The sequence below is a fragment of the Mobula birostris genome, chromosome X, assembly GCF_030028105.1.
Source record: "Mobula birostris isolate sMobBir1 chromosome X, sMobBir1.hap1, whole genome shotgun sequence".
Classification (NCBI taxonomy): Eukaryota; Metazoa; Chordata; class Chondrichthyes; order Myliobatiformes; family Myliobatidae; genus Mobula; species Mobula birostris.
This window is the reverse complement of record NC_092402.1, coordinates 51,987,511-52,000,852: the sequence shown is the minus strand read 5'-3', so window position 1 is coordinate 52,000,852 and position 13,342 is coordinate 51,987,511. Positions and strand designations below refer to the sequence as shown.

Below are 13,342 nucleotides of genomic sequence, written 5' to 3'. Positions count from 1 at the left end.
GGGAACACCAAGTGGACGGGGAACACAGAGCAAACAGGGGAGCAGAGAGCAGATGGGGGGGGGTGGGAAGTTATGGGTGAAGACCGTATACCATACGTACATGGAGTATGTGAGGGTGCAAACCCTATTCGCATGTTCATATTGACTGCATTTCTGGCTGCATTTTAGCCCCACCCACCCTTTCATCTTTGGTCATTTTGGAAGGAGTTGGCAGGGAGGGATGAGAATGTCCTAGTTAACTTGAGCGAAGAGCTGGCTAAGATAGCTATCTATGCATCTTCAAGATGGTTAGCAGACAGCTCTGCTCAGGCTGACTGCCTGGGATAACCATGGGAGAGGGAACGCGTGGTGTCCACAGGTACCGTGAAGGTGTTCAGGAACCACTGGGTACCACAGGAGGTAAACGTCACCCTGGATAGGGATGGGAACATTTTAATTTAGTTTGTGTTGGTCATTGTCATTCTCGAATGTAATCTGGAATTTTTAAAAAAAAGCAAATAGTGGAGGCAAGGGAGTTCCAGTGCACAAGGGGTTAACAATGCCACAGGGGACTGAACCCAATACTTACGGCAGATCTCAGGGACTTCATCGCTGTTGTCCAGGCAGTCATTATCCCCATCACACTTCCAGCGCTCCTGGATACACCGGCCGTTCTTGCAGGCGAACTCCCCAGGCTGACAGAGGGGAGGAGGGACATAGGAAGGGTTTGCTGCAATGTAGAGGGGCAGAGAGAGGTCACAATCAGGACATGGGATAGAGGGTAAGGTGATTAACAGTCCCCATCTCCCCATCCCTGGGGCAGACCCACACTGGGAGCACTGTGTACAGTTTCTGTCTCCTTATTCATAGGTCAGACCCACACTGGGAGAACTGTGCACAGTTCTCATCTCCCTATCCCTGGGTCAGGCACACACCGGGAGCACCGTGCACAGTTCCTCAGCCCTGAGATAAAGACTCTGTGCACTCACCCTATCTGTGCCCCTCCTGATTTTTTTGCACCTCTATAATGTCATTCCTCAGTCTCCTATGCTGCAAGGAATTGTGTCCCAACCTGCCCAATTACCCCTGTAACTCAAGTTAAGCCGTAAACTTTCCAGTTTAGTGTTCTTTCCTATAACACAGTGACCAATCCTGACACAGAGTTGCAATGAATGGACCCCTCCCTGACCAACAAACATCAGCCCACCCACACCCCATCTTCTCACCTTTGCAGGTGACATTGTCAGTGTCCAGGATCTGGTCCTCAGCACAAGCACACGATCTCCCCTCTGGATTGGCCAGGCAGAGACTGCTGCATCCCCCATTGTTGACTCGACAGGCATTCGAACCTGGGGGGGAGAAAACACAACTACATTGAAAAAGAGACACAGCCCCAACAAAACAGCCATCACATAACACAGCACTGGACACAAGTCAACAGGAACAACTGGTGTCCAATGTAACCAATTCAGAGAGAATACTGCTGAATGCAAGACAAGCAGGGAGTTTCAGAGCCCAGGGCTCCAGGCTGCTGAAATGGAAAGAGAAAGAGAGAGGGAAAGAGAAAGAGAGAGGGTAAGAGAGAAAGAGAAAGATTGAGTGAGTTGAGTGTGAGAGTGTGGGTGTAAGAGAGTGTGAGTGTGAGTGACAGAGTGAGAGAATGAGAGAGAGTGAGTGTGTGTGTGTGTGTGTGTGTGTGTGCGCGCGCGCACGCGCGCACGCAGAGGGAGGAAAATCTAGAATTCAGGGATCCTGATAGGCAAAGGAGGACCCGCCCCCCTATCTCCTCACCTTCCTGCTGCTCTGCGTCATACATGCGGATCTCAAATGTTGGAGGGCGCTCACTCCTCAGAAGCGTCACCGTCTTGGACACCTGGTCATACCGGTATATCTTGCCACTCCGATATTCTGTCCAGAAAAGATAGCTGCCATAGTGGGTGAACCCAAAGGGGTGGCTCAGCTCCCCTCGCTCATATACCACCTGTGGGGAGAGGAGGCAAGAAGGGGTTAATCCAACCTTGCCACTCATCATTCACTTGGAAAGTTGGTTTATTATTGTCACAAGTACTGAAGTACAATGAAAAACCTTTGCATGCTATCCATACAGATCATTTCAGCAATCAGAATCAGATTTGGAACTTGTTCTGGAGCTGCTCCGGCCTGTGGTCAGGCCACACTTAGATCCCCTCCAGTTCGCCTACCAGCCCCGACTAGGAGTTGAGGATGCCATCGTCTTCCTGCTGAACCATGCCTACGCCCACCTGGACAAGACAGCGAGCACTGTGAGGGTCATGTTTTTTGACTTCTCCAGTGCGTTCAACACCATCCGCCCTGCTCTGCTGGGGGAGAAGCTGACAGCGATGCAGGTGGATGCTTTCCTGGTGTCATGGATTCTTGATTACCTGACTGGCAGACCACAGTACATGTGCTTGCAACACTGTGTGACCGACAGAGTGATCAGCAACACTGGGGCTCCACAGGGGACTGTCTTGTCTCCCTTTCTCTTCACGATTTACACCTCAGACTTCAACTACTGCACAGAGTCTTGTCATCTTCAGAACTTTTCTGATGACTCTGCCATAGTTGGATGCATCAGCAAGGGAGATGAGGCTGAGTACAGGGCTACGATAGGAAACATCGTGTGAGCAGAATTATCTGCAGCTTAATGTGAAAAAGACTAAGGAGCTGGTGGTGGACCTGAGGAGAGCTAAGGTACCGGTGACCCCTGTTTCCATCCAGGGGGTCAGTGTGGACATGGTGGAGGATTACAAATACCTGGGGATACGAACTGACAATAAACTGGACTGGTCTAAGAACACTGAGGCTGTCTACAAGAAGGGTCAGAGCCGTCTCTATTTCCTGAGGAGACTGAGGTCCTTTAACATCTGCTGGACAATGCTGAGGATGTTCTACGAGTCTGTGGTGGCCAGTGCTATCACGTTTGCTGTTGTGTGCTGGGGCAGCAGGCTGAGGGTAGCAGACACCAACAGAATCAACAAACTCATTTGTAAGGCCAGTGATGTTGTGGGGATGGAACTGGACTCTCTGACGGTGGTGTCTGAAAAGAGGATGCTGTCCAAGTTGCATGCCATCTTGGTCAATGTCTCCCATCCACTACATAATGTAGTGGGTGGGCACAGGAGTACATTCAGCCAGAGACTCATTCCACCGAGATGCAACACAGAGCGTCATAGGAAGTCATTCCTGCCTGTGGCCATCAAACTTTACAACTCCTCCCTTGGAGGGTCAGACACCCTGAGCCAATAGGTTGGTCCTGGACTTATTTCATAATTTACTGGCATAATTTACATATTACTATTTAACTATTTATGGTTCTATTACTATTTATAATTTATGGTGCAACTGTAACAAAAACCAATTTCCCCCGGGATTAATAAAGTATGACTATTTATTATTTTCATTTTACTTCGAGATAACAGGCCCTTCCGGCCCAATGAAGCCAAACTGCCCAATAACACCCATGTGACCAATTAACCTACTAGGACGTACTTCTTCGGAACATAGGAGGAAACCGTAGCACCCAAAGGAAACCCATGCAGTTACGGGGAGAACATACAAACTCCTCACATACAGTGGTGGAATTGAGCCTGGGTCACAGGAACTGTCATAACTTTATGGTATCCCTTATTATCACTGACAGATGTTGTGAAATTTGTTGTTTTATGACAGCAATATACAGTGCATACCCCCCATTGTTGACACAGATAAATAAATAAATAAACTTTGCAAAAGAAAAATAGTGACATAGTGTTAATGGACTATTAACAAATCTGAGGCAGAGAGGGAGAAGCTGTTTCTAAACATTGAATGTGCATATTCAAGCTCCTGTACCTCCTCTCTGATAATAACAACTACAGAGGAAGAGCAGTGCAGGCAGACAATAAGGTGCAAGGCCCACAACAAGATATATGTGAGGTCAAGTCTATCTTATTGTACTAGGGAACTGTTCAAGAGTCTGATAACAGCAGGATAGGAGCTGCCCTTGAGCCTGGTGGTACATGTTTTCAGGTTTTTGTATCTTCTACCCAATGGAAGAGGTGAGAAAAGAGAATGTCCAGAGTGGATTGATGATGCCTTTACTTTCTTTAGGAGGTTAAGGACTGGTTGCATCACGGTCTGGTACAACAAGAAAATACACAGGAACGTACGAAGCTGCAGAGCGTCGTGGACTCTGCCTATCACATCACGGGCACATCCCTCCCCCCGACTATCGGTAGTGTCTACAAAAGGCACCGACTAAAGAAGGCAACATCGATTATCAGAGATCCCCACCATCTGGTCCATCCCACCTTCTCACAGCTTCCATTGGGCAGGAGGTACAGAAACCTGGAGTCCCACACCACCAGGTTCAACCTTCTTCACCACCCCTTCCCCTTCCACAGCGCAGTACTGACTCTTCACCACCCCTCCAGCTGACACTCACCCTCCTGTCAGTGCCATTGAGGAAGATCCTCTCAATGCGGTCGTAGTAAGCCTCACACCAGTACAGGATGCCGTTCACAGCGTCCAGGCTGAGGCCGTTGGGCCACAGGATGGTTTTGGAGGTAACGAAGACATTGCGGTTGGTGCCATCCATCCACGCACGCTCAATCTTCCCCCGCTTGGTGTCCTTCGGATCCTCTTCCCAGTCCGTCCAGTACATCCACCTGGGAGAGACCATCATCAGCATGGCTCCCTGCCCTGCCCATTGCACAATCACCCAAAGTCACAGGGTCACACAGGGTTTCAGCCGAACCAGTCTGTGTCTACCAAGTTTCGCATCTAAGCCAGTCTTATTCGTTTGTGTTTCCTATCCATAAACCTTTTTTATCCATGTACCTGACCAAGAGCTTTTTAAATGTTAATGGATCTGCCTCAACCACTTCCTCTGGTAGTTTGTTCCTTACACAGATCATCTGTGAAAATGTTGCCTATTAAATCTCACCCCCACCCCAGCATAAATATGTGTTCTTGAGTTCTTGATTCCCCAGCTCTGAGGAGGAGACTGCAAATTCATCCTAACTGTGCCCTTCATGCTTTATACACCTCTGTATGGTCACCCCTCAGGCTCCTGGGCTCCAAGGAATAAGTCCCAACATCCCCAACCTCTCTCTGTCCTTCCCCTGCACTCCTCATAAATCTTCTCTGCACCCTTTCCAGTTTAGTGGGATCTTTTCTGCCAGCAGGGTGATTGGAACTGAACACAACACTCCAAGTGATCACAACTACATCCCGATTCCTGTAGTCAGTGCGCTGACTGATGAAGGCTAGGTGCCAACAGACTCCTTCACCATCCTGTCTACCTGTAATGCCCCTTTCAGGGAACTAGACTGACAACTGTCACAATTCGGCCACTGTACAGCGACCCTATTCCATTCCTCAATAACCCCCTCCCTCATTCTAGTCTTTCATCCACACATGGGGGGACGATTCACAACAGCTGATTAACTCACCAACCCCTCAAATCATTGGAACGTGGGAGAAGAATGGAGCACCAGTCACTGGAAGAACTTCACGAACACAAGAGTGATGGAGAGGTTGGGACTATGTTCACTGGCACTGAAGGATGACCTTATAGAAGTGTATAAAACCATGAGGGGCATAGATAGAGTGAATGTGCACAGTCTTTTTCCACAATGCTGGGGAATCAAGAACTAGAGGGCACAGGTTTAATGTGAGAGGAGAAAGAGATTTAATGGGAACCTGAAGGGCAACCTTGTCACCCAGAATGCGCTCCATGTATGGAACGAGCTACCAGAGGAAATGGATGATGCAGGTACATTAACAGCATTTAAGACCCTTGGAGAGGCAGATTAGAAAGGTTTCGAAGGACATACACCAAATGTGGGAAAGTGGGGCAAGCTTAGATGAGAAACTTAGATATGAGAGAGAGAGAGAGAGAGAGTGTGAGAGAGTGTGTGAGAGAGTGTGAGAGAGTGAGATTGTGAGTGAGAGAGAGAGTGAGAGAGAGAGAGTGTGAGAGAGAGATAGAGATAGATTCGGTCAGAGAGGGAGATTGAGGGGAGAAGGAGAGGGGAAAGAAAGGAGAAACAGAAGACAGAAAACAAAAGACAAAAGACAGAGAGATATTGTTCTAACACAGTAGATGTCCAAGACCACTGGAGTAGGGGGAGTGAGGGAGGAGGACTTGGAACCACAGGGTTAACACGAAGGGCAGAAGGTTGCACCAGCCCACCTACCCATGCAGGGGGTCAACCACGATGGCACGCGGATGGGTCATCTTGCCCTCAATCAGGGTCTTCCTAGTCTGGGAGGCCTTCTCCAGCCGAGCCACGCTGATGGTCTTCTTTGGGCCATCATCGGTCCAGTACAGGTTGTCTGCCATCCAGTCCACAGCCAGCCCCTCCACATTGTTCAGTCCTAGGGGAGGGACGGGGGTGCAAGATGGGGTGGGGAGAGAGAGGAAGACATGGGGGAAGTTGATGGAAAGGAGAAGGGAAAGGAGAGGGGAAAAAGAGGTGAAGAGATGGGCATAGTGGGGGGAGGTGGGAAGAGAGCATGGGGGAGAAAGAGAGGGAGTGGGGAGGGGGTAGAGAGACCATGATGAGAGAAAGGTTAGAGAGGGCAGGTGACAGAGGGAGAAGAGCAGAGGAAGGGAGAAACTGCATGAGACAATAGTATTCACAGGCACACACAGTACTAACACCGTGCAATTCACACACACACACACACACTCAAGAGTAAAGACACAGTTGTACACACGTTACAGGTGCTAGATACACACATCGTAGAGTATGAACACATAGTTGCACAGACCGCGCAGTTACTCACATAAACCACAGATATATGTGGTACCATCAGAACAGCAATTATATGCACACAACCAGCTGACCGTACAAACAGAAAATGTAGTTACACGTAAACTGTGCAGGATCAGCATACAGTGACACACCCCTCCTTGTACCCATGGACGTCCCTGTTCCTTTGCTGTGGAATTCTCTCCCTACACCTCTCCATCTCCCTCTCCCACCCTCCTTCCCCCTATCCCCCTTTACCCAATTCCCACCCTGCACCCTCTACCCACCATGTCCCCCTCTCTCACCGCCCCCCCCCCCCACCACTGATGGTCCCTGAGCTCTGGAGCTCTATCCTTACCACTCCCATCCTCAATATTGAATGGTGGTGGCAGGTCCAATCCACTTAGTCTCAATTCCGTTGCCCTACTCCCTGATGATCCCCAGCCAAGGGTACCAACTCACCGGATTTCAGGATGGTCTCCCGGTCTGTCCCATCGATCTTCTGCCGGCCAATTAGGTAGCTGGTGGTGTCTGCAAAGTAGATGTAGCCGGTTTCGGCATGGAAGTCCAGAGCCCGAGGGTTGATCAGGTTCTCAATGGGGATCATGTACTCGTCTGGAACCTTGTCATTCATGTACATGCCTCGGATGATACCCGGCCGTCCCTTTCCATAGACAAGGAACAGCTCATGGTCTGGCTCTATTGGTGAAAGGACAATGTCAGGCTTGGACTCTCATGGAGAACAGTCCCACTAGACCTTCGGACTCTTCTCCACCTTCCCCATTCCTGCCACATTCAAGAAAGCTCACCAGCAACTCTGTTTCTTAGGGATAAATGAGACAGCTTATAGAGAGGAGGTGGAAGAGCTCGAGGCCTGGTGTCAGGCAATGTCAACAAGACAAAGGAGATGGTTATCGATTTTGGGAGAACTCACTCACACCCCTCTTTACATCAGTGGCACAGCCAGGGAAATTGTCAGCAGGTTCAAACTCCTGAGAGTGCACATCTTACACAACCTCTCAATGTCCCGGAGCACAGTCAGGAAAGTTCATCTACTTTCTGAAGAGTCTGTACAGAACTGGATGGTCATACACACCCATACTCACCTCATTCTACAGATGTGCAGTCGAGAGCATCCTAACAAGCTGTATCACTGCACAGTACAGAAACTACACTACGGTGGGCAAGGCAGCTCTACAACGGGTAGACAAAACTGCCCAAGTGTCACCGGCACCATCGAGCAGATATATAGAAGGGTGCCGGAGAAGGGCCAGTAACATCTCACCCACTCTGCTCACAGACTGCTTGTTTCACTCCCCATCAAGGGGAAGGCTATGTAGCATCCACGCCAGGACCACCAGACTCAAAAACAGTTACTTTCCCCAAGCAGTGAGTCTGATCAACACCTCCACCCACTAACCCACCCCTCCACAACCCCCAACCACCACTACTTTATCATTTCCTGTCAGAGTCTCTTTATATACAGACACTCCTGTGCCTCCAGTCTCTTTATGGACATGTAATCAATCTGTGTGTATAAGCTATCTTATGTATTTATAATCATTGAGTTTTTTTTAAATTATTGTGTTATCTAATTGTGTTTTTTTGTGCTGCATCAAATCCAGAGTAATAATTATTTCATTCTCCTGTACACTTGTGTATTGGAATGACATTGAGTGGCGAAGAGATCCAAGACCAGGATTAGAGGATATGTATTATCTGGATTAGAGGATATATATTATAAGGAGAGGTTGGGCAAATTTAAGTTGTTTCGCTGGAGTAGCAGAAGCTGAGAGGAGACCTGACAGAGATTTATCAATTAAAGTCTTTTTCCAGGGGAAAAAATGTCAAGAACTAGAGAACATAACTTTAAGGTGAAGAGGGAGAAAGTTTAAAGGAGATGGAGAGTGGTGGGTGCATGGAATGTGCTGCCAGTGGTGGTGGTGGCAGGCAAATATGACTGAAACATTTTTCCCACAGTTGAGGAATCAAGAACCAGTGGCACAGGTTAAAGGTGAGAGGGGAGAGTTTTAATAGGAACCTGAGGGGTTCCGCCCAGAGGGTGGTCCATGTATGGAAAAAGCTGCTAGAGGAAGTGATTGAGGCAGGTACATTAACAACATTTAGCTTAGATGGGAACCTTGGTCGGCTGTAACAGGGGAACCAAAGCTACATAATCTGTCACTGAAACAGTTAACTTTCCACACACATTGTAAATACACACAAACTGGATGCAAGTCATGTCTGTTCCCTGGGTAGGAAAATGATAATGCACCCTAATTAAATCTGTTAATTGCATGAATTGCAGCAACATTTACAGACAACGTCTAATCAACCAATTTAAATTTATAGGGTAGAACATTCAAACATTGAGCCACCCCCAATCCAGCTCGCCACTGGGAGCTGCAGACAGAGAGAGCATCTAGCATTCAGCCGAGAGAAAAGGAAATAACTGAACGCAAATCGGAATAAGAACTCGAAGCCAGAATGGCAGGCAGGTAGGTGGAAAGGGAGGGGGGAGGGAAGGAGGGGAGACAGAGGCTAAGGAGGGATGGTTGGTTGGTACAGAGGTGGGGATGCGAAAGGGAAGAGAGATAACTTCGGAGGGCGAATGGGTGACAGAGAGAGAGAGAGAGAGAGAGAGAGAGAAAGCATGTGTGTGAGAGAGAGAGAAGGGAGGGGGGAGAGGGAGGGGGGAGAGGGAGGGGGGAGAGGGAGGGGAGGAGAGGAGGGAGAAGGGGGAGGGGAGAGGAAGAAGGGGGAGGGTGGAGAGGGGGAGGGGGAGAAGGAGGAGAGGGAGGTGGAGAGGGAGAAGGGGGAGGGGGGGAGAGGGAGAGGGAGGGGGGAGGGGGGGAGAGAGGGAGGGGGAGAGGGGGAGGGAGAGGACCAGGGGGGAAGAGAGACAGGGGGGGGCTAGAAGGGGAGGCACACAGAGAGAGCGAGGGAGAGGCACAGAGTTGGAGGAGGAAGGGGAGGAGGAGGAAAAAGAGGGGTAGAGGGGGATGGGGAGGAGAGAGAGGGGGAGGATAGGGAGGAAGTACAGGTGGAGTAAGGGAGCAGAGAGAGGATGCAGAGGGATGAAAAAGAAGAAAGGATGCAGGGGAGAGAGGGAGGATAGAGAGAGGTAGGAGAGGAGGAGGCAGAGGGCAGCAGGTTCTGCAACAGCAGGGGTCAGATGCAGTGACACTCACTTTTACAGGACTTGCCATCACTACCCAGGCTGAATCCGGAGCGACATCGACAGGTCCGCGACTTGTGGCTGTTCCCCAGTAGGCAGATGTCCGAGCAGCCGCCCGGCTTGTTAAACTGGTCCAGCTCACAGGCGTGGCTCCGCACTGCAGGAGGGGAGATGAGGGGTACGTCAGGAGGAGAGAGGGAATAGGGGAGAGGGTGGCAAGAGGGGAAGAAGTAGGAGGAAAAGGAGTGGGGTGGGTGGGATGTGAGACAGGGAGAAGGAAGAGAGACCACTCAGAACCATCACAAATCTACCACACCATAAAGCTCCCTCCTCAATGCCCTCCCACAACATTGCGCTCTATCAGGGATAGGTCATGCCTCAGGAGCCTGAATTAATTCTTTGAGAATGTCACAAAGCACATTGAAGGTGGAGCGATAGATGTGGTGTATATGGATTTTAGTAAGGTGTTTGACAAGGTTCCACACCGTAGGCTCAGTCAGAAATTCAGGAGGCATGGGATCCAGGGAAACTTGGCTGCTTGTATACAGAATCAACTTGCACACAGAAGCCAGAGGGTGGTTGCATTTTCCTGGAGGTCCGTGACCAGTGGTGAGATCTGTAGTGGGACTCTGCTCTTCGTGTTTTTTTTATAAATTACCTGGATTACCTGGCTGAGGGATTGGAGCAGAGGGCAGGGATTCAGGTTTCTGAATCATTAGGACCTCTTCTGGGGCAGGAGTGACCTGTACAAAAAGGACGGGATGCACTTGAATCCCAGGGGGGCCAATATCCCGTCAGGGAGGTTTACTAAGGCTACTGGGGAGAGTTTAAACTAGAATTGTTGGGGGGGTGGGAACCGAACTGAAGAGACGGTGGAAGGGGTGGTTGGCTCACAAATGGAGAAGGCTTGTAGACAGTGCGAGAGGGAGGATAGGCAGGTGATAGAGAAGGGACGCACTCAGATCGAAGATTTGAGATGTGTCTATTTTAATGCAAGGAGTATTGTGAACAAAGCGGATGAGATTAGAGCGTGGATCAGTACTTGGAGTAATGATGTGGTGGCCATTACAGAGACTTGGAAGGCTCAGGGACAGGAATGGTTACTTCAGGTGCTGAGTTTTAGATGTCTCAGAAAGGATGGGGAGGAAGACAAAAGAGGTGGGGGCGTGACACTGCTGATCAGAGATAGTGTCACAGCTGCAGAAAAGGTGGACATCATGGAGGGATTGTCTACTGAGTCTCTGTGGGTGGAGGTTAGGAACAGGAAGGGGTCAATAACTTTACAGGGTGTTTTTAATAGGCCGCCCAATAGTAACAGAGATATCGAGGAGCAGATGGGGAAACAAATCCTGGAAAGGTGTAATAATAACAGGGTTGGTGTGATGGGAGATTTTAATTTCCCAAATATCGATTGGCATCTCCCTAGAACAAGGGGTTTAGATGGGGTGGAACTTGTTAGGTGTGTTCAGGAAGGTTTCTTGACACGATATGTAGATAAGCCTACAAGAGAAGAGGCTGTACTTGATCTGGTATTGGGAAATGAATCTGGTCAGGTGTCAGATCTCTCAGTGGAAGAGCATTTTGGAGATAGTGATCATAATTCTATCTCCTTTACAATAGCATTGGAGAGAGATAGGAACAGACAAGTTAGAAAAGCGTTTAATTGGAGTAAGGGGAATTATGAGGCTATCAGGCAAGAAATTGGAAGCATAAATTGGAAACAGACGTTCTCAGGGAAAAGTACGGAAGAAATGTGGCAAATGTTCAGGGGATATTTGTGTGGAGTTCTGCATAGGTACGCTCCAATAAAACAGGGAAGTTATGGTAGGGTACAGGAACCATGGTGTACAAAGGCTGTAATAAACCTAGTCAAGAAGAAAAGAAAAGCTTACAAAAGGTTCAGAGAGCTAGGTAATGTTAGAGATCTAGAAGATTATAAGGCTAACAGGAAGGAGCTTAAAAAGGAAATTAGCAGAGCCAGAAGGGGCCATGAGAAGGCCTTGGCGGGCAAGACTAAGGAAAACCCCAAGGCATTCTACAAGTACGTGAAGGGCAAGAGGATAAGACATGAGAGAATAGGACCTATCAAGGGTGACAGTGGAAAAGTATGTATGGAACCGGAGGAAATAACAGAGATACTTAATGAATACTTTACTTCAGTACTCACTATGGAAAAGGATCTTGGTGATTGTAGATATAAGAAAGAGGATGTGCTGGAGCTTTTGGAAAGCATCAAGTTGGATAAGTCACCAGGACCAGAGGACCAGGCTACTGTGGGAGGCGAGGGAGGAGATTGCTGAGCCTCTGGCGATGATCTTTGAATCATCAATGGGGACTGGAGAGGTTCCGGAGGATTGGAGGGTTGCGGACGTTGTTCCTTTATTCAAGAAAGGGAGTAGAGAAAGCCCAGGAAATTATAGACCAGTGAGTCTTACTTCAGTGGTTGGTAAACTGATGGAGAAGATCCTGAGAGGCAGGATTTATGAACATTTGGAGAAGTATAATATGATTAGGAATATTCAGCATGGCTTTGTCAAAGGCAGGTCATGCCTTACGAGCCTGATTGAATTTTTTGAGGATGTGACTAAACACATTGATGAAGGTAGAGCAGTAGATGTAGTGTATATGGATTTCAGCGAGGCATTTGATAAGGTACCCCATGCAAGGCTTATTGAGAAAGTAAAGAGGCATGGGATCCAAGGGGACATTGCTTTGTGAATCCAGAACTGGCTTGCCCACAGAAGGCAGAGTGGTTGTAGACAGGTCATATTCTGTATGGAGGTCGGTGACCAGTGGTGTGCCTCAGGGATCTGTTCTGGGACCCTTACTCTTCATGATTTTTATAAATGACCTGGATGAGGAAGTGGAGGGATGGGTTAGTAAGTTTGCTAATGACACAAAGGTTGAAGGTGTTGTGGATAGTGCAGAGGGCTATCAGAGGTTACAGCGGGACATTGATAGGATGCAAAACTGGGCTAAGAAGTGGCAGATGGAGTTCAACCCAGGTAAGCGTGAAGTGGTTCATTTTGGTAGGTCAAATATGATGGCAGAATATAGTATTAATGGTAAGACTCTTGGCAGTGTGGAGGATCAGAGGGATCTTGGGGTCTGAGTCCATAGGACGCTCAAAGCAGCTGCACAGGTTGACTCTGTGGTTAAGAAGGCATACGGTGTATTGGCCTTCATCAACCATGGGATTGAGTTTAGGAGCCGAGAGGTAATGTTGCAACTATATAGGACCTTGGTCAGACCCCACTTGGAGTACTGCGCTCAGTTCTGGTCGCCTCACTACAGGAAGGTTATGGAAACCATGGAAAGGGTGCAGAGCAGACTTACAAGGATGTTGCCTGGATTGGGGAGCATGCCCTATGAGAATAGGTTGAGTGAACTCGGCCTTTTCTCCTTGGAGCGACGGAGGCTGAGAGGT

The 13,342-nt window shown here is 48.8% G+C and overlaps 1 protein-coding gene across 1 annotated transcript in view; it reads right to left on the bottom strand.

Annotated features, from left to right (window-relative positions):
- The window catches only part of LOC140191511 (low-density lipoprotein receptor-related protein 1-like), a 293,778-nt gene that overhangs the window by 167,293 nt on the left and 113,143 nt on the right, over positions 1-13,342 (bottom strand). The window contains exons 10-16 of the mRNA XM_072248962.1: positions 9,929-10,072; positions 7,200-7,436; positions 6,180-6,360; positions 4,424-4,646; positions 1,771-1,960; positions 1,206-1,328; positions 569-709 (exon numbers count right to left, since the gene is read on the bottom strand). Coding sequence (XP_072105063.1) covers positions 569-709; positions 1,206-1,328; positions 1,771-1,960; positions 4,424-4,646; positions 6,180-6,360; positions 7,200-7,436; positions 9,929-10,072 — 1,239 coding nt within the window. The remainder of the gene's footprint in view (positions 1-568; positions 710-1,205; positions 1,329-1,770; positions 1,961-4,423; positions 4,647-6,179; positions 6,361-7,199; positions 7,437-9,928; positions 10,073-13,342) is intronic.